At 37.2% G+C, this 25,151-nt stretch overlaps 1 protein-coding gene and 1 long non-coding RNA gene across 3 annotated transcripts in view; one reads left to right on the top strand and one right to left on the bottom strand.

Annotated features, from left to right (window-relative positions):
* The window catches only part of HGF (hepatocyte growth factor), a 57,230-nt gene extending 55,072 nt beyond the window's left edge, over positions 1–2,158 (bottom strand). For both annotated transcript variants that reach the window (XM_027886305.1, XM_027886306.1), the window contains exon 1: positions 1,913–2,158. In XM_027886305.1, the coding sequence (XP_027742106.1) occupies positions 1,913–1,988 (76 nt within the window). In that variant the 5' untranslated portion in view covers positions 1,989–2,158. The remainder of the gene's footprint in view (positions 1–1,912) is intronic.
* A 3,728-nt stretch (positions 2,159–5,886) lies between these two features.
* LOC114058719 lies at positions 5,887–16,809 on the top strand. The gene is made up of 3 exons (XR_003571529.1): positions 5,887–5,973; positions 6,596–6,647; positions 16,581–16,809. It is a non-coding gene; the product is annotated as an uncharacterized LOC114058719 (long non-coding RNA).
* Positions 16,810–25,151: the final 8,342 nt, after the last annotated feature.

The raw sequence follows: 25,151 nt of genomic DNA, 5'->3' as shown, positions 1-25,151 counted from the left end.
AATATTCATTGATCTTGGTAAACTACAGACCAGTGCCAAGAGCTTACAGTCAGGGAGAACAAGGACTTACTCTTGTTCAAGAAAATCATCCTGACTATCAAGAGAGCAAAGTATGACGAAGCTTCTTAGGAGCTTGGCTATAAACCAGTTTCGTATCTGTCTTTGGCTCCTGGAATAAACTGTGGGTATGGATGTGTCAGCAGTGTTTACTTTGCTTTATTTTCTTCTAACTAGCCCATCAGTTGATGAGTTTCTGTCACAGGTGAGGGTTTCTCAACACCAGGAACCACAAGCTATTGGGAATGCCTCCTGCTGCCTATTTCTCTCTCATATGACTTGAGAAAAACAAACTAAAGAAAGTTACTCTTTAACAGGAATTATTTTTGTGAAAAATTTTGACGTGTCAGCATTTTCCAGGAAAAAAGAATTCTCAGAAAATTCCTAACCAGCTCTAATCATCACTTTTAAGAGAAGCTGCGTGTCCAACAAATGGAAATTGCAATGTATGTGGAAAAGGAGTTAAGCAAAGTGTAGTATCATGGTGTCTGTATCTCTGTGTCACCTGTTAAGAATGCTTGTGAAAATATCTTCAGTGAGCAGACTGAGCACAGAAGCTCTGGTGAGATTGCTCAGCATCCTACAGAACCATGCTCATACTTGTAGGGGGAGAACAACAGGTTTTACAGCATGAGATGCTGCCAATCTTTTTTTGACTTGCCCACTCAGATCACAAAATATTCCACTTTGAATTCCTATTTCAATTTTTTTTTATTTTTTTTTTTACTAGAAAACGTAGTTACATCTTGGAAGCCATCAGCATTCCTTGCCATACACACTGCCTGATGCCCTCAGACCTTGCCCCAGGACTCAGCCACCACATGTCCCTGTCCTTCCTCTGTCTGATCCTGGCAGATTCTTTCCCTGAATTGTGCCTGTCCTTTGTTTCTGTCTGTGCAAAGGTCTGACCCTAACAATGTTGCCGGAAGGAAGGAAAGGTTTGCAGAAACCTTTACAAACTTTTTTTCCTTAAACGTCTTCCCAGAGGGCCAATAGGACAGAGTTGGCTCTTCAGATATCCAGTCCAAGGGGGACAATTCAGGAAAGAAATTCAGCTAAAGAGCATCCAGTACTTGATTACTTATTGTTTGTTCCTTACCCCCCTCCACCTCCCGGATTTCATCAGGAACATCTAATGAAATTACAAGTATTTCAGTCTGGAAATAGCATGTTCATGCTGCTGAACTTCAGCAAGGACATGCCCTTTCAGCAACGCACTGCCCTGCGTTTGGCGCATTCCTTGTCAACTTCTGTTATTCAACATTCATTCTACCCCTAGAAACTGATGATACAGGGTAGTGTCCTGAAAACGACCGGGGAGCACCTTTTGGGCAACGATGAGATTCCCTTCTCCTCTCTCCCATATTCCAGGTCTGCCCATCCTGAGCGAGCCCCGCGTCCCGCTCACCCGGGGAGGTGGTAACGGGAGCACCGACCCCTTCGCAGACCCCCGGACTGGACGGGACGGGACGGGACGGGACGGGACGGGATGGGACGGGATGGGACGGGACGGGAGGCCTCCCGCAGAGCTGCCGTGGACGCCCTGTGCGGCCGGAGCGCGGCTCGTCCCGACCACCGCACGCTCCGCTCTCCCCCGCATCGTCCCGCACCGCTGCGCTCCACGGGATGGGGATGAGCGATGCGGGCTCGGCGCACCCATCCCCGCCCAGCCTCGCAGGTGGAGCTGCCGGGAGCTGCGGGGCGCTGGAGGAGCGGGGTCTCCCCGCCCGCTCTCCCACCCCACCTGCGGGGTGCGCCCCGAGCGCTCTCCCTGCCCCGGCGGAGCGGGGGAGAAGGGACGTGATGCGGTTGCGAGGTGGAGGGGGGTGGCTATCGAAGTGATAGAAGGACTGACCTGCCGCGGGGATGGCTGTGGGCAGCAGCAGCAGCTGGTGGAGCAGCAAGGCTGGCAGGAGGTGGGTGGCCCGCATGGTGCTGGCGGCCCCACCTGCGGCTGGCGGGGAGGAGAAAGGGAGATGGTTCCTCGGAGGGACCCCGTGCACCGCCGGTCACTAGAGGAGGCAGAGTGAGCCGAGCTTTTTATTGCGATGATCTAAGTTTGTTGTGTGATTAACTGGAAAGATCTGGGTCCCAACTCCCTCTTACGGTAAGAAACTGTTTAACAACATCCCCTCTCTGTCTCTTCTCCTCCTCCCCTCCTCAGGAGCTGCCTCCCCTCCCTCCCGCCCCTCAACCAGCCCAGGGAGAGGGTTTCCACCGGCTCATCCCTCCCTTCATCTTTCCCTCCCTCCTCCCCGCCCCCCTCCCTTCATCCCTTAGAGGCTCGGGAGGAGCAACCGGGCCGGGTCCCTCTGCTCTTACCCCGGGGCTGGTGTCTCCCGCTGCACAGTTCCCTGGAGCACCTCCCAGCCCTTCCTGGCCTCACAACCCCCACTGCCATCTCTCCTGTAGCCAGAACAAACCTCTCCTTCAACGCAGACGTTTCCCTTCGCTATATCCCACTTTCTCCACCTGCCCCTTGGCCTCATGCCTAGGCAGCACCTTCATCCACAGCTGTTTCCGTGGGACTCTCTCAGCCCATGGCCAATTTCTCTGTAAGGAAACACCTTTCCTCCGACCAACCCATTCTTGTCTCTGGCCGCCAGCCTGGCCTTTCCATCACCCTCTTTGGCCATCTGACAAATGCCACTTCCTCAAAATTGTGGCAACTCTGGGGAATTTAAAGGTCAAGTATCAGCTGCTGGCATCACTCCATGGAGACAAGCTTCGGTCCAAAGTAATGTCTGACCTTCCTTCTGTCGCAGGCAAATTCTTCTCCTGCACTTCATTTTAACCTCATGGAAGCAATGACATTGGTTTCTGTTTAAAGTCATGAGACCGGCCTCCATGACATGCAAGTGTTCGAAAATAAACACTTGAGGAGAAGTTTTGCCTTAATTTAAACTGTTCCTTTCTCCCATGCACCCACCTACCATCTACAGCACAAGTGTGTGACAACAGAGGAAACTGCTTCCCTCCATTTTCCACAAATAAATCAGAGACCTGCATGTGGCCTCATGCCACGTGAGTCAGAAAAATGCAACTCCTTGTCCAGCCCAGACTCCTTTGCTCATAATGTTGATAAACACCTTGGAGTGAAACGGTTTTTCTTAAAAACCAGGTTGTTTCCCAAACCACAAATAACTTTTAATCAAATATTCCCAAATATATATATATATTTGTATGTGTTCAGTGGCAAAACCTAAAATTTCCACTTGGGAATTACTGCCTTGCTAAGTGAAAGTAAGGGGATAAAAGGGAGTTTAGAGATAGTCTGTGAAGGAAATATTTTGAACATTTGGCATTACAGGAAAAACATATTTATGTGAAAAAAAAAAACTTTCTGTTGCAGAATGAGCACTATTTCTAGAGGGTTTAGTTGATTTTTTGTTTTGTTTTGTTTTGTTGTTGTCCTTGTTTTTCTCACAAGCATAAAAGTTACAGGAATTTTTTAGAGATGTACAGCCTGAGAAACAGAGAACGTGTATTCCACTGGCCAACGATCTGATCTTGTGTACAATCCTTGTCCACTGCAACTGATAGAATATGGATATCTTGGGGTTTGTTTTCCGGTTTTCTCTGTGTCAAAGATAGACATAAGTATAAACAAAAAGCAACACAAAATAATCGTAGCATGATGCTGAGCCTGAAATAGCCACATTCTGTTAACCAGATGTATTTGACTTGTTGTCCGTGCATGTGTTGAGTGACCTTTTTTGTGGAACACAAAATCATGCACCATTAAAGTCAAGTAGATTTTTTTTTTTTTTTACCACTGACTTCCCTGAGGGGAATATTTGGCCTGTAGTCAGATTTCTCCTGAATTTTAGGAAGGTTTGTTGCTGTGTCTCTTGAGGACTAGGGTGCTCCTTAACGGAGAAACTATTTTGCTACGTGGATTTCTATTATTAATACATAGTTCTGTGGATTATTCATAATGCTTCTCAATTCTGCATGAGAGTTCAAGTCATGTTCATAAGCTTCTTTGGCTGCATCTATTATGCTGGGCAGGTACAACTCCATAATCCTGGTTCTCCATTTGTTCAGTTTTGGGGAGCTGCTGGAGGACAACTCTGCCTTTTTCATAAACCCTGTATGTCTCCCCTCAGTGGAAACCAGGTCACATTGAGTAGAGGGACGGGGACAGAAGGCACATTAGAAAGAGAAAGATCATGTAGAGGCTATGTTCAGATGTTCTGTTTATAGGCAGTCAAGACAAAGATTTGCATCTGGATCTGTGAAATGAAAATGCTCTTTGGTTCTGCTTCGTATACTGCAAAATGTAGTAGGATTCTTTTTCTATGTTTTCTTGCCCCATGTATTTTACAAAGAAACTTACTATTTTAGTTCAGTTCAATCAAATTTTACCTTGAAATGAATTTCAGTATGAAGGAAGGTTACAAAAATTACATTTCATGCTTAAGTTTTCAGAAAGAATTCCACGTTAAGTTTCAAAGTCAACACAGAGTAACTGAAGACCTTAATATGATAATCATAAGTAGTAGGTTTTACGCAAGAGTATTCTGTTATGTTTTCTGACTTTTTGAGGGCATGTTTTCTGGCCTATAAATCTCTCTCTTTTTCTGGTTTTGGGGCTTAGCTGAGAGTGGGGAATTTGGGGTTGTTTTTGTTTGTTTGTTTGTTTGTTGTTGTTCTTGTTTTAGTTGTGTTTGTTTGTTTTGGGAATTGTTTGTTTTGGTTTTGGTTTGAGGGTTTTTTCTATTTTTTTGGCAGCTTTGCAAACTTCCTCTGATAACCTGACCTTCAAATCAGTGTAGCTCTGTATTAAGAAAGTAGCATAACATTTCTGTAGGACTTATCTAAAAAGAAAAGAGTTACTGCAAACTTTACCAAAGATGTGTTTTCTCTGGACTGCCTACATGGCAAAAAAGATTGAAAAACTTTATTTTGGTTGGAAAAGTAAGCAGACATGACCAAATATGTACAAACTGCTATTTTTATATTCTCTTTTCTGACCATAACCACAGTTAGATCTGTTTTTCAGATCTATTCAGAAATGCTAGATATTCACAGTTTGGGCAGGGATCTTTACATGTATACTGAGTAATACTAAGTAACAATTACATTTAAAGAAAGATTTTCTAAATGAAACAGCATCTGTCATATAAATCACCTCTTTTGCTCAAAAGAAACCTTTTTACTTCTTGATTTATCTGGTATAGGTATCAGTCTGTAGAAGTCCTACTGGATAATAAGACAAAACAAGCAAGTACTTGCAGTAATTATTGTTTAACACAGTGTTGATCGATAAAAATGTCTCAGACTGCTGGAGTAGTTTAAACCAAGCAGTTGTGCTTCATATTTCAAGCAGGGTACAATTTTATTGTCTTTTTTTAACAAACTGATCTTTAGTCTAGAAGGGAAAAGACTGAGGTATATACTGCAAGATTTAACACTGCTGGGAAAGGCAGAGCTTAGGCAAAGCTACAGCACATAGCAGGTGCCAATACCTGCTGAGGTACCTCAGCCAGAACCCCAGCTCTGAGGACATGTGGTACTTTCCAAACTAATCCCCACACCTTCTTCATGCAGAAATAAAAAGGGAAATAAGGTATAAAAGCTGAGAGGAAGAAGGGGATAACAAGATCCATGCGCAGCAATTAATGTCCATTGGAAAAGGGAGGCTCAGGAACTTTATAGGTTACTCTTTTAGATTCAACCAAAAGGACTTAGAGTGTGTCATCATACTAAATGTTGCAGATCTGAACTGGAGTCCCAGAGGGCAGATTCACCACACCAGTCAAGTGCAGGGAAATGGGAGAGTGGCACCTCAGATGAGGCTCCTTGTTGATCACCCACCAGGAAAACCCAAGAATGAAGACAAGCCATGCCTCGCTCTGCACTGTGGGCGCTAACCTGCAGACATGAAGCAGACACCAAATGTAGCATTCACAGGTAACATTCCAAGTGTATTTGCTAAACAAAACTGTCTAGCTTTAAAACACCTCACAGTCCTTCGACCCAAAATGAATAACAAAACAATTTTTAACTTCTAGTATGAAAGCCATTGAAGTCATTTGTGGAATGGTATCCAATGGCAGCAGATGATAATACAGCTCTTCAAGACCAGTTCAGAAATTATTATTTCTAATGGTTTGGAACCAAAAAAAACCCCACAAACTAAAACACAAAACAAAATAAAAAATCCCCAAGCAACAACAAAAACTCTCACACACAAACAAAGCAAAAATCTATATGCAGCACATTGTTATTAGTAGGAAATATCTGCTCAAATTTTATCTGATCAAAATTTATACACTTCCACACCCAAATGCTTCATCTACAAGATCAGTTTTGCAAACAAATGTGCATGCAAAATGATTATTTTCGTATAAATTTGCAGCAATGACCATTTGAAGTTTTGGGGAATGTGTTGCATTGTCTCTATGCACTTTTAGAAACACAAAAAATCCCTCACTCAGGAGAATTTTATTCCTTGAATGTACTCTGAATTTAGGTATATTGACTGAACATGTTAAACTCTGTGTATATATTTGTTTCTTTCCTCTTCTGTTAGTCTCTGCAGTGCCAAGAAAGTCTGCAAAGAATAAACATCATTGATAATACTGGTAAGGAGATTCTAATGTACTTTGTATTACTCAAGACCGAATTCAATCTGCAAAAGCTTTATAATATCTTTTTTTTTTTTTTTTTAATGCAACAATGGAAGAAAAAATGAACCTCTCTTTGACCTTGGTCTACTAGAATTAATTAGTGGTCCTGGCTTTTGGAAAAAAACCAGAAGCTGAATACATTTGATATGAAGCAATGGCTCCAGAAGCCCTTAATTTACACGCCACATTTAAGTGTTCCTTCTCTGAGGATAGTTAGTCTCTATACTATTTAACCATTCAAATATGCATCAATTTGTGCTTCTCCATAAGTGTATAATTTTTAGCAAATAAAGAGCCATTTTTTTCATGTTTATTAAAAGATATATCCTCTAGGACAAGTAGTCTAAAAATCAAAGCTTTGACCAAATTCATCTGTGGTAATCACTCAATCTTCAGATCTCCCTTTTTTAAGCTGCTGATTTTTTTTTTTTCTTTTTGTTCAGAAAGTCTTCATTCCTTTGAATATTTAGGTAAAATACAAATTTTAACTGTGATCAAGGAAATGTACATTTGTGTATGTACTTTTAAATATATTTAAACTTCTTCATTGTTGAAAAGCTTGAAAATATCAACCCAAAATATTCAACCACTAAGAAAATCTCCAAATTGCATTATCCTTAGAATTATCTGGCTTTTAAAGCAGTTTAATGATTTTAGTTTCTGAGATAAGGTGTGTATATATGTCATTTGGACCATACAGTAATGTTTACTCTGAAACTTTTATATGTACAGATAATTCACCCTTTTATCTGTATTTTCTAAGAAAGAGAAAACCAAGAGGGTACTTAAGCAAAACCACTGATCATCCCTAGCTGAATATTTTTTTCATTTAACTGGCTAAATGGTAAAATTGAGGGTAGTTTTTCAAAGATCTTTTTATATATTAAATCCCAAACTGGAGAATAATTTTTTGATTTCCTAGAGCATTTTTTATTTTCAATAACTGCTCTTATTTAAAAAATATAATAAACTTTTGATAGATTTCAAATCATGACACAATTTTTGACTTTGAAATTAAAAAATATATCATTTACAAGAAAAAATTCCAAACTAACTAAAAAGATTTCCATGAAAATTCTGACAAAAGTAATGCAGAGATGTTAATGCAAGCCCACGTATTAGTTTGTTCAACTTACTTTTAGGTTGGAAAAGCTTAAAACAGGTTTTCTATAGTATATGTGTGGTATATAGAAGAGGTAAAATGGTTGGTAGACAGCAAAGGGTCTTTATCTTCCAATATGATACTTCCATAAGGGAAACATTATTGTTAGGTATGCTGAGAAAACATTACCAAAATTGAGGCTGAGACCATCTACCAAAAAAAAAAAGAAAAAGTAACACACAATGGTTTATTAAAAATGAGATATAATTATGAAGATAATATTAATATGTTACATATTAGTATAAATTTTAAAAAATATTTTCAATATATTTCAATATATTTAGACTACCAAAGAATATAATTAAACTGGTGGACTTTGATTATGGATTATATGTTATGGAATACCTTCAGCATTTTAAAAATCCAGAGACAAAAGCATTAGCTCTTTGAATCCCAGAGACTGAAGACTTCCAGAACTTGCTGTCAAGAGTAAATTCTCTAGGATTTCATATCAAAGAGGAGAATTTCTACCTAGGGTGCTGTTAAAGATTTTAAGAAAACCTAAATGGGAATTCATCAGTTTTCTAGCAATCACTCAGCCATGAGGACATATTAATAGCAGCTCAGAGAAAACAAAAACAACAAAAAAGAGCTCACAATTCAGGGCCATAAAGTACTGATCTTTCCTGCTTTAAGGTTTGTAATCCCAGAGACAAACAGCTTGCCAAGTTATCAGAAAAGATGTTATCAGAGGAGGAATCTCAGCTTGAATTCTTTTGAAGAAGAATCTTTGGGTACTTTATTTGAATCAAAGTCTCCTTGTTTGGGCTATGAGCTTTGTAATACAGCTACTGGAAAATAGTCAAATTGGGAAAGGGGACGTGTGGCTGCAGAATCAAGACAGGAACTCTCAAAGGAAGAGTAGGGCAAACCTATATTTCTTTGCTGTGTCATTTCTTTATATCCTAAAGAAAAACCTTTTTTTCAGCACAACTTTCTCTCTTAAGGTCTGACCACAGGTAATACTGGCACTGAAATGATGCTGATAACAGTGTAATTGCTCTACATTTGATGTGCCAATAAAGCATATGCACTTTTCCATGCTATTTTTAGTATTCTATACCTCAACATGATGATATCTATTTTTAAAAAGTACTCAATCCCCGCTTTTCATAGAGATTAACTGTTGCCAAGCTTTTTTGTTATAGGTGAAATTTGAGCGTGGATGATTAGGTTTCACTGCACATTAAACAGTGACAGAGTATATTCTTGCCTTAGCACACACTATTGCTGAGGATTTTGTAACCAATTTCTGCAGCAAAGATGAGATTGAAGACCAATTTGGAGGTCTAAGGGCTGATTTCTAAAACTGTCTGTAGCTTTGCTCAACTTTCATGGAGTTTTGATCCTATTCTTGAAATCAAAAATTAAACTTGGTAATTAAAGAATAAGTTTTTGAATTTGGAACACTACTGCTAAGCCTATTTCAATATTTTTTATTACTTTATTAAATAAGATTTTCTTATGAATAAAATTGGATTGATATTAAGTCAACATTAAGTCAAGAATGTACTCACAATAGTAGGATAGAAAAAAACTATGAAAAAGTTTTGTTTTGATTTTTCTTTATTCTTTTTTTCTGCTGAATAGCAGTTCTGGTCTACCTTACACTAAAAGACATAATTTCTGACCTTTTTTTTATTATTAGAATGCTTTTTCTTTTTAAGTCTTTCCTATACTAGTGGTATACAGATTAATACTCACTGTACATCTACTTCCCAGATCAGTAATCCTGGATTTTAATCAAAGAATCTCCAGATTAGGTTCAAGGACAAGTCCACATGGACGAGAAATTCTATCTGACAGTAATCAATGAGAGTTGTCTAGGGAAAAGTATAGAAACAGAGTAAATTTGCAGTGATATTTCCTTAGAATGTTTTGCAACCTGCTAATGTTTTATGGTCACCCAACTTTTGGTGCTATAAAATTAATTATCCTCCTAGTGATTCATGACTTTTTTTCTCTCTCTATGCAACCTACCAAAGTTCCCATGTAAACAACTAAACAAAAATATGGGATAAATCACCAGGGCAAAGAATTTTCAAATATACAATTTTGTGAGTTGCTTTTTACTTCTGGTACAAAATATTTCACATATAAAACACTGACAAGTAATAGCTTTTTTCATATACTATGGAACAGTGGTAATAGTGTTAAAACCTAATTACTTTTCCTTAAGAAGAAAAAAACCCAAACCCAAACTGACCCTCAATAACTCTATTCTCCTTTACTTGATTTTCATTTAAACTCTTTAAAAAAAACTACTTTTGATAAGGAAGTAAAATCACCAATACAGAAAATATGTAGATTTACATGCCACATATTTTATTAGCTATTTTTTTACCATTTCAGTGTATTTCATCATTTATTCCCAGTAGATAAACCAATGTGGTTTCAATTCATATATTAAGGAGCAAAGGAAACAGTCTTTCTTTTTGCCTGAAATTATTCTATGCACATGTCCTTCAGCTATGGAAACACTTCAAATAACCCATTGATAATGCACATTGAGCACCCACAGGAAATACAGGGCTGTGTCACTCAGCTTCAGATGAACAACATTCAAACTATTTTTCTTATAGCTTCTTTGGGAAAAAGAAAAAAAAAAAAACTTAAATCTGGTATTTGTTTCCCAAGAAAATATTGAAAATAATCTGGTTTTTATGACATGAATATTTGATATAGTCCCATTGAAAGGACTGGTGTAGAAAGCTGGCTCTGTATCTGGAAATAATCTTCAAATTTTTAATAGGAGGCATAGTTAACCAAAATGCTGAATGCTGTATATCACATTTTTAAAAAACTTTGAATGCTAATTAGTCTTGTAAACAACTTATATGTCTCACTGGCAGCAGCAATGAAACATATACTTTTCTTTTTTTTTTTTCCTTTCTTTTTATTTTTTTTTATCTTTCTCTTCTCTCTCTCTCTTTCATCCCCTTTTTTCTATCTCTCACTTCATCTTCCTCTATATTTCTCTATCTCTTTCTTCCTCTCTTTTTATCCTTTTCTCTTCATCAGCATCTTCCTTTATCTTTCTCTCTGACTTTCTGTTATCTTTTGCCTTTTTCTCTCTTTTAAAAGTTGTATTAAAGCTCCACAGTCTTCCCGTGTCTTGTCAATTAAAAAATATGGTTATGTGGGCTAAGATTTATAAATTCAATTTTGGTCTTTGAAACAAACACTAGAAGAAAAGTTTACAAGAAAAGTTAACTTAGTGTCATGACTCTGAGGGCAAAATGCAGCTGCTACAATTCCAGATAGTGGGCATTTTAGGTGGCATACTGAGGTGTGCTAACTGCCATCCTGCCCACAGTCTTCTTTCCTGACTTTGCTGATACCAGGATGACTGCCTTACAATAAAACCAAAGATACCTCTCTGCAATAGATTTTCAAAGAAGCTTTTTAAGGAGGTAGAAGAACAGTAACAGCTTGGAATGGCTCTACCACATCAGTGTATCCATCTAATACAGATAAAGTGTCAGCACTATAAACAGCAGCCCGTCAGAAGATGGAGATTAACAGCAGAGATCAGCTTTTATACTGATCACAAAGATCACATCTGAATAGCATAAACTAGTTGTTGTTCTGTGTGACACATTTAAAGAGATAATAAAACATGCTCACAAATTTACTTATCTCCCATTTATATCTATGGGACTACTCATGTTTTTGGATGTGTTCAAAAGAACTTTCTTGGCTTTAGGCATATGGGACTATTTTTATGAAAAAGGAGAGGATACTTCAAAGCATGTTGACTCAAAAATAACTCAAAAACTATTGATAAAAAACTCATTAAGCTTTATTCTGAGTCAAAACACAATAAAATTGTTAAAATATAAATATCTGCCTTGAAAAATCCAGTCTGAATGAACAGCTAGCTGTTGAGAATGTCAGGACAGAAAAACGCACATTCAAGCTGAGAATCATAGGTTATGTGGCCAGCAAAAATTCTAGTGAAGTAACAACCACGGTGAAATGAGTATTCAATCAAATATGCCATAACTGAAACAGGAAGGAAACTCATTTTTCAGTGGTGCATCACACTGTTTAAACCAAGACTTGATGAACATCAAGACAATGACAAAAGCTACTTAGTAGTTAAAAATCTCTGCAGACAAGCAGGTTGAAGAACAGCAACTGTAATGAAGGGATGAAGCAGTTTGTTTATTCATTTTTAAAATAGGTAATAGAGCACAAATGTTCTGTTTTATATAGAAGAGTCACTGCATCATATCCAAATTTATGAAATTGGTGAGAAAAAAAGTATAGTTACAATAGGCTGTAAAAAAGTGTTCCAGTTAGCATGACTAAATAATAAATGCAGATGTACCATCTGTGTTTGGAATGGAAGGTTGCCTACCCACAACTACATTTTAAAAGACGTTTTTATGTATACACCAGGTAACCAGAAGGAACATAAGAACACTTCCAGATATTCTAGAGTCCAGGCAGCCTATAAAAATACTACTAGAAGAGAGACAAATCATTACACCTATGATTCTATCATAAGTAGACGGGAAAACATGTATTTCTGCTTGTCACATTGTATTTCTGCCATGTTATACCCCATATTTCCCACATATTTCTGCCTTGTAGACCTTCAGCCTCACCCAGGTTCCTGGGTGCATGTCTCCTTCTGAGAATACACCTGTTTGTCCCTGAGGTATCTGTCACATCCCACAGGAACCAGCTGTGCTGGTGGGTTCACTGGTGGACTGTGCAATGTACACATACCATTTTGCCAGCTAACATGGTATACACATACTGGCTGGTCACAAGTAAACTTAAGAGAATACATAATGGCTCCACACTAAAGGATCCTTCTCAAAGGAAAACATTTACATGGGTCTCTTGTACCCAGCTACTAATTTTTGGTTCTATTAATTTCTCTAATGCTATATATCCAGGAGTTTGGCATTTAATCCTGAGGTGATCTCTTAGGTTTTATTGTGGCCTTTTTAGAAAGAAACAAGCATTTGGGTTCACAATAGATTGGATAGCATAAACTTTCAGGGTAACTTTCAATTTGCCCTTAAAATATTCTGGAAGTATTTATTTCCTCTCAGTCAAATGCTCACCTTTCTGAGCATCCTCAGCTTAACTTCTCTTAGCTGAAATTTGCTCATTGATTTTGATTTCAGGAAGATAAGTAATAGGAAAAAATGCTAAGGAAGTATACCCCACAAGGCAAGACAAAAACTAGGTAAAGGGAAGAAATTATGTTGCTTTAGTGCACCAGAAGTGTTCTGATGAATCAGAAAACCATCCTAAAACCAGTGGACACACATGAAAATTCCATTTTCATATGTTTATGATGTAATACAGAATCAGTAGGAATTTGCAGAAAATTTACTGTGGACTTTGGGTTGAATTATGGCTTAGTACAGCACTCAAGATTGAGTCCAGCCTGCAACTCAGCAAGCTAAAATTAAGATTTAAATCCTAAATTGTCAATAATAATTTTGGGGAAAATGAACTGATAACTCACATTTCCTGAGTGTCCTTCTATGCACACCACAGCAAAAGAAAAGGACCATAACTGCACTATTTCAATATTTGTTTTAAATATCTGTTTTTTCATCTAAGGGTTCCAATTTCCTGACACTGTAAAGAAACCCTTAATCAAGAATTAAACTCTGGAGAAAAATATGGATTAACACCCATACTTAAGCCTTTCTGGTTCTCCGCTTGATTTAGCATCTAGGTTCATTATATCTTTATTTGCACATGCACATCAAAATTGCACCTGTCTGTTTCTATAACTAGAAACAAGAGAAATACAGCATTCTGGATTTGGATTTGAGCTAACTACACTTTCTGAAGGGAGGTTAAGGCTGTTAGGCACAGCACCATGCTAACACGCTCATCTTTCCTCAGGAGAAAAAGGCACATAACGTCCTCTGTTATGTACCAGAGTGGCCACAGGCAGCTAAGGGAATATTTACAACTTGGAATATGATGCAACTTTTAAATTTGTCTAAATAGCTCAAACATCTAGCTCTGGGTTGTAGATTTCTCTTAGAGGACTAGTTCCCTAGTTTAAAAACAAAAAACCAGTCCTTCCTTTTACATTCTTTGTTGAGTTTATCACAGCTGATTGACAACAGACGTATATGAAGCTCCAGAAAGAGAATGATAAAATTTATTGGGAGATTTGAAGCATTTATATAATTAATCGAAAATTTAATTTTGATTGCATTAAACGCCCAGAACACAATCAATAAAGAGGTTGTATCTGTTGCTAATATACATACATAGAACTTACATTAAACTAGTTAAAGAATCTTGAGCATTATTCAAAAATGACTGAGAATTTTTAGATCATATATTTTAAAATCAGAATACAATCACAAAAAAATTATGAAAGCTTATTCTGTTTTTAAGGAGCTCTGAGATTACAAAACGAACTGAACTTTCTGACAGATATCAGAGTTTAAAATTACATTTTCCATTTTGAAGGCACTTTAAGTTAAAATCAGAATTAATGTGTAACATAGAGAACTATAAAATAGAATAGAATTAAAATAAAATAGACCATTTTAATTGCTGCACTTCAGTAGATTTTTAATATTGCATACCCAAAATATCATATTTTGACTTTTCATTAGACAGAAAAAAAAAGTAAAAATAATGAAAATAATTCATATGATGATAAAAAGTAATTTCCTGTGTAGTTATGTTTCTGATTAGATAGGTCATGAATCAAGAACTCAAGAGGTCAATGAAACCAGTGCTCTAGTCATGAGGACAACACGCCAAACCTATAAATGAATCCACAACTGCACATTACCTAATTTTTATGTATGTATTATCTCTCTGATAATTCTGTGGTTTGTGTTGTTAATGTAGGAATCCATATGGGAACATGTGAACAAAATATGTAAATCTGGATGTGCATTATGTCCATGAATAAATTCCCTAATATCCTTTGCTTGATTTACTGGTTCCAATGATTCTTACTCATAATAACCAGAAGGTGTTGTGAGGCTCTGTTCATTCATTAAAAGCATGAAATCTGCTGTGACAGCTTTGCATGAGCAGTTCTAGAAGTCTATAACTAAAAAGAAATTATGTGCTCATAGGATTAGAACCCATACAGGAAAAGGGTATTTCTTCCTTCTGTTTGCATAATCCTGTTTTACAGACTTAAACCATAATTCATTAAACTGGGACCTTCCTTGTTCACATTTTAAAATATTAAAATTGTTATAGCTTCTTGCACTGATATTAGAGCTGACAGTCATCATCTTCATTTATTCTTCAATTAAATTGTCAATTCTATTGATAATAATACAATAGAAGACACAAGTAATACATTGTTACTTCCTAAGAGATGGATTTTCTCTCAGAATATTTATCTTATTTTGTTAAGATTAAAACGTATTTCTCACTTGCCTTTTGTTTTCCTCATATTACTTTATAAGTTTTGGGTTTAGGACTTTTTGTTTTGTTGTGTTTTAAGAACTTTCTGTGGAGAAAAAAAAAAGAAAAAAAGAAAACTAGGATTCAAAATAAACACTTCTCAGCTGAACCACCCTCAGCAGACCAGCAAACTCTTTCCTTTAAACATTCAGATATATGACTGTACATGAAAATCAGATGGGCATGAGGAAATGATTCCATTTGCCAAGTGCAGTTTTGATCCACATGGCAAACAGCTGCTGCTCAGATGAGCAATATTCTGAGAAGCTAATTTGTTACATCCAAACAGAAGGTCTTGCAGTCAAAGGTAAATACATCACAGCACCTTGCAGTTCTTATTTGCTCTCATCACTACCCATAAAGCATAGTCTCTCATGACATGTTCTTTTTTTCTCTTAGAATAACCTGCAAGGCAGGCAGGAACAAATACACAACACAGTGTGTTTGCCACTGCTGAGATAGGCAGTTAATAGGAACACAATTCCTCACAGTCATAGCAAATTACCACAGACATTTTCAGCAACTGTGATATTCCTGAGCTCACCAGAGGGCCACTCCAGAAAGATTTATTTTGGTTTATGGTGTTATCGCTGTCAATCAGTGCTAACCTGGTTTTGCCTCAGTGTATCTCAGATAAAACCTGCCAATTGATTGTGTTATGAACAGTTGCAAGGGATGTTAAAAATCCCACCTTGAACAACTTAGAGAACATATGTGAATTGATGTCCATGCTGTTTCACTACCTGCAGCTTTTGCAGCAAATTCTGAATTGCTTTGAGTCTACAGTGATGTTTACAAATTTCTTAAAGAGTTCTTCCTTTCTGTGGGAGAGCCATGTCATATTTCTTGCCCTCCACAAAGCTGCCTTGTGGAGGGCCTATCAAGACACGTCCAGCATCATGTTAATTTGTGGAGAGTCCTGAGGCAGGAGGCTTGGAGTTCCACATTGAGACACCTTCCAGACATAACCATGAACCCAAGCCAATGAGCTGCATGTCTTGTCTCAGTCCTTAGGTCTTGAGTGTCCTCAACAACACAGATTTATGCCATGTCTTACTCATGTAACTTATCTAAGCATATATTGGGAGAGATCTTTCACAGAGATTTGATTCCCATAGGAACGGATCGTCAGGAACATGGTTTGAAAACAGCAACTGGTTTGATTTGTATGTCTTTCTGTTAATTTGTCTTGTGATAATATTAGTTTGATGTACTATTTTTCTCATAAACTTAAGATCACTTAAGAGTTCAGATCTTTCATTGTAAAATTCAATAATGGCACATTCTTTTTTTTTCCACAGATGTACTGTCAGTTTATGAATTAAAGAAGTCACAGACTGGGTGAAAAAGTAATAGGATATTTACAACCAAATTGGCTCTGGAATAAATACATAAAAACTAAAGGAGGAAGAAAAAAGCAAGAATGAAGCCAGAAGGTCAATTGGAAGGTTTACCAGTTCTAGTTTGAGCAAGACAATATTTGAGAAGATGGCTCCTATATAGATACCTACATAGTTAGGTCAGTAATTATTTCAGTTCATTTTCTTTTTGGTATTTTTTATGAAAAAATGCAAGGTTAGAAAATTAATTATAAGTTAGAAAGGTTAGAAAATAATTATATTTAATTTTCATGTACACATTTGTCAAGAATATTTAAAAGTCAAGTTAGATGCCTATTTAGTTTTACTTATAGATCTAACTTCATGAATTGTTTGAATATATTCCTTTGCCTCTCACACTTCAATCAGGTATAAATCTGAAGAGTTTTAACCTTACATGCAATAACATTTTATGAGGGTTTAAATTTTAAAGTGTTTGTAATTTTTGTTGGCTGTGAGAGAATATTGTTCCATGTCTTTTCCTGTTAAACTTTTGCAATTATATTGTTTCTTTCAGCCTTTTCTTCTTGATTGGAATTACAAAACCCATACTCTCAAGAATATTGAAAAAAAAAACCCCATAGCATTAATTTTAAATACCTAGCATATAACACATATTTTGAATAGTCCGTTTGCAGTAGTGCTCTTATTTAGAGAGGATTTTCAATCTCTTTTATAATTACTATTTCAGCCTCAAAAATTTTGTTAGTTCTTCTGGTTACAACTCTTTAAAGGAAGAAACTATTTCAAAGAGATTATGAGACTGCAAATTATCAGTTTTGCAGAATCAGAGTCACACGTAAGGATTGAGGTTGAAAGGGAACTCTGTAGGTCATCTGGTTGAACCCACCTGTTCCACCAGATTCTCCACAACTATGTCCAGAGGACTTTTGAATATCTCCAAGGATGGTGATTCTATGACCTGTCTGTGTAACCTGTGCCAGTGTTCAGTAACCATGACAATAAAAAAGTGTTCTCTTAAGTTCAGACCTAACCTGCCTTGCTTCTGTTTGTATCTTTGCCTCTTTTTCTGTCACTGGGCAGAACTGAAAAGAGCCTGGCTCTATCTTCTTGTTTGTATATATATAGATTGATAATATCTTTCCTGAGCCTTCCATTGGTAATGGAGTCTTACACATCCAGCTCATAAACAGACATTTGTATCACAGGCAACTAAATTTAGGTACCTAAAGCTTAAGTTGAGTTTCTTTGTAAACATCAATATTTCATTATAAAAACTGCTTGCAAAAATGTGCTTTAGTGAACATTATACAATAAACACATTATAGTATTAAAAAAAATCAAAAGTTATTCTTACAAAGATTTCATCCCTTTCAAATACATGCTATACAAATATTTTAGAAATAAACACAATATTCTTTGTCCATTTTTCTGTGAAATGGAGGGCAAAACTCTCAGGGAAAATACAACTAACAGTTCATTAAACTAGATGCTGCCCAAACAGTGAAAGACTTGCTTCCTTCAGCTCAGTTAGCATCCATTCCATGACAAGTACAAATCATTTTCCCTTCTTCCCTTAGCTCCTGGTTTGCAGACAATAACACCTAGGATATTGGATCAGATCAGTGCAACTGTTCAGCGTTGCTCCCTATTGTGAATTACCTGGAATCAAGATTTTGACTCACATTGCATTCACTCCTGCAGTTCAGTTTAGACACAACCTGTGAGACTGCTATAACCACCCGCTGAAACCTGCCAATACTGTAAAGAGGAGGAATGAAGAAATGAGATATAAGTGCCACTCATCAACACATAGTGCAGAAAAGCTGGGTTAGCTCATGATAGGACACTATGCCTATTAAAAGTAAGTTTAATACATTTTTTTTTAAGAACAACAGGAAGTAGAAAGTAAAACTGAAATGCAGAATGTTGCTCTCAGATTTATATTATCAGTGTTGGGGCTAATCAGATGTTGAACTACTCAGCTGCACACTGCCTCACAGTTGGGCCTGTAAGAAAGGTTTTAGCTTTGAATAACAGGAATTTTTGTTGTAAAGTTTTTCAATCCTTCTAGGTATATATGCTCCTTTGTAGTTTCCAGCTTGGGGTCAGTGACTCCAAATCACATCGTATTTTATCAGTTTTCTGTTACTAATAGGTGCTCTATCAGCAGATTAATCTCTTTGTCCTTTACCTATACAAAAGGACTGAGTTCTTTCAAGCAATGTTTGTAAGGCATAAAGTACCTGATTTTTCTCTGCTTCTGTATTTATGACTGTTCAACTGTGTGATATTTCTCTGTTATGAGATCCACATGTAAGTCTGGGCACATTTTACTGATGAATTTAATTTTATTCCAAGCACTCCAGTCCTCTTAAACAATGTTTGCATTTAACCTGCTTCAAGTTCTCCTAACACTACCTCAGCAGCCTCCCTTCTGTGCAGATACTCAGATCTCTGGATAGATATCTGCTATGTTCCAGGTACGTCGTCAATGCAACCAATTCAAGAACTGGGACTTCTGGTAGTTATGAAGTATAATGTGACACCCCGTTTAAGTACACCAAACATGCTAATATTAACAAGCTCTGTGGAAACTTCTACTTTTTATTCTTTAGACACTTAGAAATACTGAACAACATTGGTTCCAAAGAATTGCAGTGCCTCTACACTGACAGTTATCTTTATCACAATCTATTGTTATCTTACTCTCACAAATTCATAATTTTTTTTGTAGTAAAATTAATAGTTTCCTATGTGACATAATATCAAATGCTCTTTGGATATGTGCACTGTCTAGAAAACAGTAATATCAAAAATTTCCTGTTGGCAAGCCATGATTAACTTTGATAAGCTCATTGTGCATTATGTCATTTTCTGTTTATTGTGAAATCTTCAATTACACTTAGTCCAGGTGTTCCATATTACAAAGGTTAAACAGTTGTTCCTCAGCCACCCAAGACTTCATTTTTCTTCTTTTAAATACAAATTCTGTATTGTATAGCTTCTAGCTATGAAGAACAATCTTCAACTTGACAAATTCTTTATTATTTCTTGCTACATTCTGTAAGTCAATTTTCTTGAAGGTCTGAAATGATGCTTACCAGCTTTCCCAAAGTCAGTCTGTCACTTCACAACACATAAACGCAGGCACCACCCAAAGTCCTTCTACTTATCAATGGAGAGAAGGAGTTTTCAGACACGCATTTAATTCTTAGTTTGAACTGCAATTTATAGAGACTTTTTTTCCCATTTATTTTAAAGGAGCATGGGAAAACTAGGCTTTGGATTGCTGTGCTTAACTCAACACTGCGGAAACTGCCAGGGTCCTGAGTGGACTCCAGGGACCCAAATGCCCGTCCCTGCCCCCAGGGCTCCCCCTGCCCTTGCCACAGTGCAGGACCCCATTCCAGCCCCCTGTGCCATCAGTCCCTGCCCTAGAGAGGCAATAAGACATGTCTCCAGCCCTGCCACGGCTGGCTGCTGAGCTGGGCCACCCCACTGGCTGATGGCCCAGCCTGGCCTCACCCCAGCTCTGTCCCCACAGCCCTGCTGGGCCATCCAGGACAGGGACAGACCCGGTTTCCCTTTGCTGGCCTGGGTCCCAAACCCCACCTTCAGATCGAGGTCCCAGCCTGGCCTTGGCCTCTTGCTGTGCCCAAGGATTCAGCCAAAGCTAATCCCTGACCTATCCACTTCTTCATTCCACTAGTTACTCTGTTAAATACCGAGCTTTGGTGTCATGTTAGATTGTCTTTTATCTCGAACCTTCACTGAACAGAAGTCAAACTTCCACATTTTAGACATTATTAGAAGTCTTCTCCTCACTTGTTTTATTTTCCTTTGTAAAGGCAGACCCAGCTTGACTATTCAAAATTGTCACTTTATACTTGCTCTTTTTGACCTTTAAAGTAAAGCTTCCTTTAATGATCAGTCCTTTTCCCATTCCAGATAGACACCCTGTTTACTTATATCCTTTTTATGAGATGGCTGTTTATTCAGTTAGGCCTTTAAAAAGCTTTCTTGAAAGTTACTTTCTCTTTGGATGAGATGTGAATCCGAGATAACTTTTGTACGTCTGCCTTAGACAAATTCCAGTCTTGTTCCTCGATGAAGTTTTAGAGCTATTTTTTCCAGTTAACTTCATTAATTAATTTCCTTAATTGTCAAAGTTTGTACTTTGGAAACAAAAACCAAAACAGATCCTTAGCTCCTGGCCCATCCTGCTGAAGTCATTTAGAGAGGAATGAGCCCAGGATGGTAATACTTCCCCCTGTTTGTACAATGTATTTGCAGAGTGATTTATACTAGTCCAGTCAAAATGCAAGCACTTCTGTTGATATTGAGTTTAATTGGGCACAGTAATGACTAAAGGCTTTTAAAGGTCACTGCATCCAGATGTTCAGCTATTAGTCACCATCACCCAACAAACTTTCTACAGTAAATAAAGATAAAATAAAGAAACACAGCAACCTTTAACAAAATTAGTGTCTGAGCCTGGTAGGATTATATACTTCTGCTTTCTGGTCAGCTCTGTTCAGTTCCCTGAGAACACAAAATCTTATTGAAAATAAATTTTGCCCTATAAGAAGAAACCATCCTTGGCTTTATTCAGACAAATAGGCTTTACTTTCATGATTGCAGTTGGAAACTTGTGGTCTTTATAACAATTCTGACAATTTACCCTTTCAATAATCAGGGTGTACACACTACAGTGTGTGTAACACCTTATTTCGGAAAGTATAAGTAACTCATTACAGATTCTGCAGTGCAGTTTAGGTACTAACATTGAAAATAGATGTTTTTTAAGTTTCAAAAATTCATCCTAACGGAATCAAGGCACATATTCCTTTCCTTTGGCTTGTTAATAGCTAGTTTCTTCATCTTTCGAAAATTTTTACAGAAATTGAATAAATAATTACTAGAAAACAGTTTTTATAAACTGATTGACTCTGATAGTATTACATACTCATATTTCCATATGTTAATGTAAACTAATTTAGGTTTTTTTTACTATCTTCTTTTTTTCACTCTTTTCCTAAAGACATACATAGGTTATTTAGAAACTTGTATGCTGTCTATATTTTAGCTTCTCATGTTACTTACAGTTTAAATAAATTGCAAAGAAATTTTCATCACTTAGAAACTAGTGGAGGATTAAGTTTTCTTAGAACTCAAAAAAATTCCACTGAAGTTGTTTTAATTTTAGGAAAGTTCAAAATCAAATTATTTAAAATATCAGTGCTCAGCCCGCTCTTATATTCATAAATTGGTGAAAATTATGCATTCAAAGTGAATGGAAACCTAAGTAGGATTTGAAGCTACTGCTGAACAACCATTCAATTCATCATTGAATTCTGTGCAAATGCTTTTCATATGTAATTAGAATTCACATAATCAAATGTTATGAGAAAGCAACATTTCACAGATCTTTTTGCTTATCATGTTAAAACTTACAGAAGTGCTATGAGAAACCTGTAATTTAATGAGATACATACCATGGAACATTCCTACACTGAAGCAGGAAAGCAATGCTATTGAATCTTCTTTCCAATCCATCTTTACCATGTTTCATCCAAAAGGCTGTGCTCCTTATTTATCAGCACTCTGCTTCCCCAGTGAGATAAACAGCATTCTTTAAAAGATATATTGCCAGAATTTACAGTAGAATTCATTTGCTGAAGTGATAAATCTAGAGCTAAACCAGAATACAGTCTCATTTAATCTGAGAACATTGTCACAATTTATGTAATGGGCTGCTCTAAAGGTTAACAAGAAAACATCCTATCTCTTTTTTCAAATGTCAGCCAAATATTTTATAGATTTCTCTCCATCTCCTCTTGTAGCTCCTTTAGTTAAATTAGCGCAGCTGTCTGAGAGATCAGATTTAAGGCCTTTCAATGTTCCCTTGATCTGAGAACAGATGCCTCAGGAGCACTGCCAGGCAAAAGGTAAAGTGGACTAGTGCTGCACATTATTTTCTAAGCACATTATATGCACAGAACTGACAGGTGGGTAGGTAAAGATACACTCTGTCTATTAAGAGACTTTTAGAATCCTGGAAACAAGCTTACAGTGTCCAAAAGCAGATTTAGATGAAATACACTGGGTCAATGCTGCCCTTTATTTATAGAAACAACCCATAGTGTTTCAACTGGTTAAAGACCCATCAAAAAGGTAGTTTAACAGGATGCTAAAATTTAGCATCAATATTGAATGGCAATGAATATACAAAAGAAAACTTTGAGACTCTGGAGAGCTCAGATGAAAATATGACCTCTTGGCACACAAGAAGGAAAAAGTATTTTTCATACTCTTGTTATTTTACCTTTTCTAACTGTTGAAGGCAAATTTTCCAAAATTACTCTCGCAGTCTAAAATGGAATCCAGGGTTGTGCTTTGGGCATGGTGAGTGGTTGTCTGTCCTCTGGTGCCTCCACAAATGAGACCCTCCAGCCATGGACAGCTTCACCAATTCATTTGAAAACAACCAGCCACCAAAATAATGGAGGACAAGCTTTTTTTCCTTGAGCTTATTTCGCATAAAGGCTAGCTGTACCCTAAGTAGGCTGCTTGGCTCAAGGAATAAATCATTTGAGTAGGACATTAGGCCTCTGACTGTCCAGCTACTAGTGTTGACGCACCAAATGATATTAAGAAAATGTAATATGAGCACTGCTGACACCATCTCCTGCAGGTAAAAAGTAAATCTGTCGCCAAATCTCTGATCATTGAACAAAGAGTAGTAGCATAAGTTTCAAAGGAAGGAGTGATTCTCATTCTGCTCCCCTAAAAAAAACAGACAGAATTTTTCTCAAGAGCTTTTTTCTTCTATACATGGGCCCTCTGTATGTGGACCACCTATGATCTTGGTTCTGCTCTAGTCCCTAAGGGGAGTGGTCATACCTTAGTAAATGGGAAGAGATCAATATCATATAGTTGGGGCAGAGACACGTTGTAGTTTAGAGGTATATCTTGAAGTACCTGCTACAGGTAAAGCTGTTAAAATTTTATTCTATAGTGCTGATGTTGGCATCAGTCAAAATAAATTGAGCTTACTTTATTAGAAATTACCATCAGTTTCCCATTTGTGCTGTAAAATTAGCAACTGTTGGGAACAGAGAGGAGAAGACACACTGCAGTTTAAAGTTTTCTGAGTTTTAAAAATGTTTTTTCAAACACTTCGTGTTTTACTACATTAGTTCAAGCATTGTGAAACATCTCATCCACCCTTGTAATTAAGCTACTGTTTATTTGTTTTTATGGAGTTTAAATTAAAACCATGATTTTTCCTACCTAAAGGGAAGCCAGGGTTGAGCAAACATCAAGAAAATCATAAAAGAGAAACTTCAGTATGATGTTGCTTGTTTTTTCCTATAAAATATAAAGGGTGAAATCCTAGCCTATTGAAGTCATTGGGAGATTTGTAATTGACTTTGAAGGGCCAAGATTTCACCCTTAAGAAACAAGACTAAATTTTCCAAAAGCAGTCTCTGATTTGGAGTTGCTTGTGTGTGCCTGCTTGATCCTTTGACTGTGCTGAGCATTAACACTCTAGAACTCAGACTTGCTGATGCTCAGCACTTCTAAAATAGGCTCTCACTTGTCTTAATTTGGATGCTTAAATCATCACTGCACGAGGAATTAAAAGCTGCCTTTGGAAATTTTTAGCCTACTTCTTTAAAAAGAGTTTCAAAAAAAACCCCCATACTGTACATATCAGGAACTTAGTTATTGTTATTAAAAAAGCTGTGTGGAATAAATTGAGAGCAGAAGTGAAAACTGGCAAGAGATATGATCATGCAAATAGCAGTTTTTCAGTGTTGCCCTGGTTTTTGCAACCCTACTTCACTGAACATGTTGAAAAAGGGGGAAAGCGCTAGTGGGATATTTCCATCAGACTCTATTAAGAGATAAGAAGAGTCTGAAACTACAGAAAACAGAAGTGACATATTTACAGTACTTGCAAAAGAGAGGTAGAGACAATGGATTTGTTTAAAGGGCACATTTAAATTTAGACTGGTAGTTTCATATTGTTTAAACAATTTCCTCATCACAAAATGTTTTTTTTCTTCCTGAGCTCATGTGCTTACTTCATTGCCATCAGTCATTATCAATAGAAAGCTATAAGAAGAATCATATGTAACTGGAAATAAATAATGCTTAGACAGTATGAGCTGAATTCTTGCCAGTAGGTGCTACGAGTTTTTTCTCGTGTTTCCTCATTCATTGCACACACAGGGCTTGGCAAATGAGAAAAAGGGAGAATTTTGTAAGAAGGAACAAAAGAGTGCAGCTGACTTCATATTCGGATGGTTTTAAATGAAGAAATTCAGTGCATCTCTATATCAGTGGAAGCAGGAGAGGTCCAGGGATGTTCAAGTATATTTTCTTCCACTGGAAGTATGGGATATTTGGGAAACCAAGAAGTAGCCAATGCTGGTCTTTGTTATGTTGCACTGTATCAAATATCTACAAAGAAATCTGAAACACCCATGAGGATGTTACATACTTTTCTTAAAATCCAACTCC

The sequence above is a fragment of the Empidonax traillii genome, unplaced genomic scaffold (assembly GCF_003031625.1).
Source record: "Empidonax traillii isolate 1590-97213 ecotype Southwest subspecies unplaced genomic scaffold, ASM303162v1 scaffold185:size1678824, whole genome shotgun sequence".
In the NCBI taxonomy this organism is placed as follows: Eukaryota; Metazoa; Chordata; class Aves; order Passeriformes; family Tyrannidae; genus Empidonax; species Empidonax traillii.
This window is presented reverse-complemented; position numbering and strand designations above follow the sequence as displayed.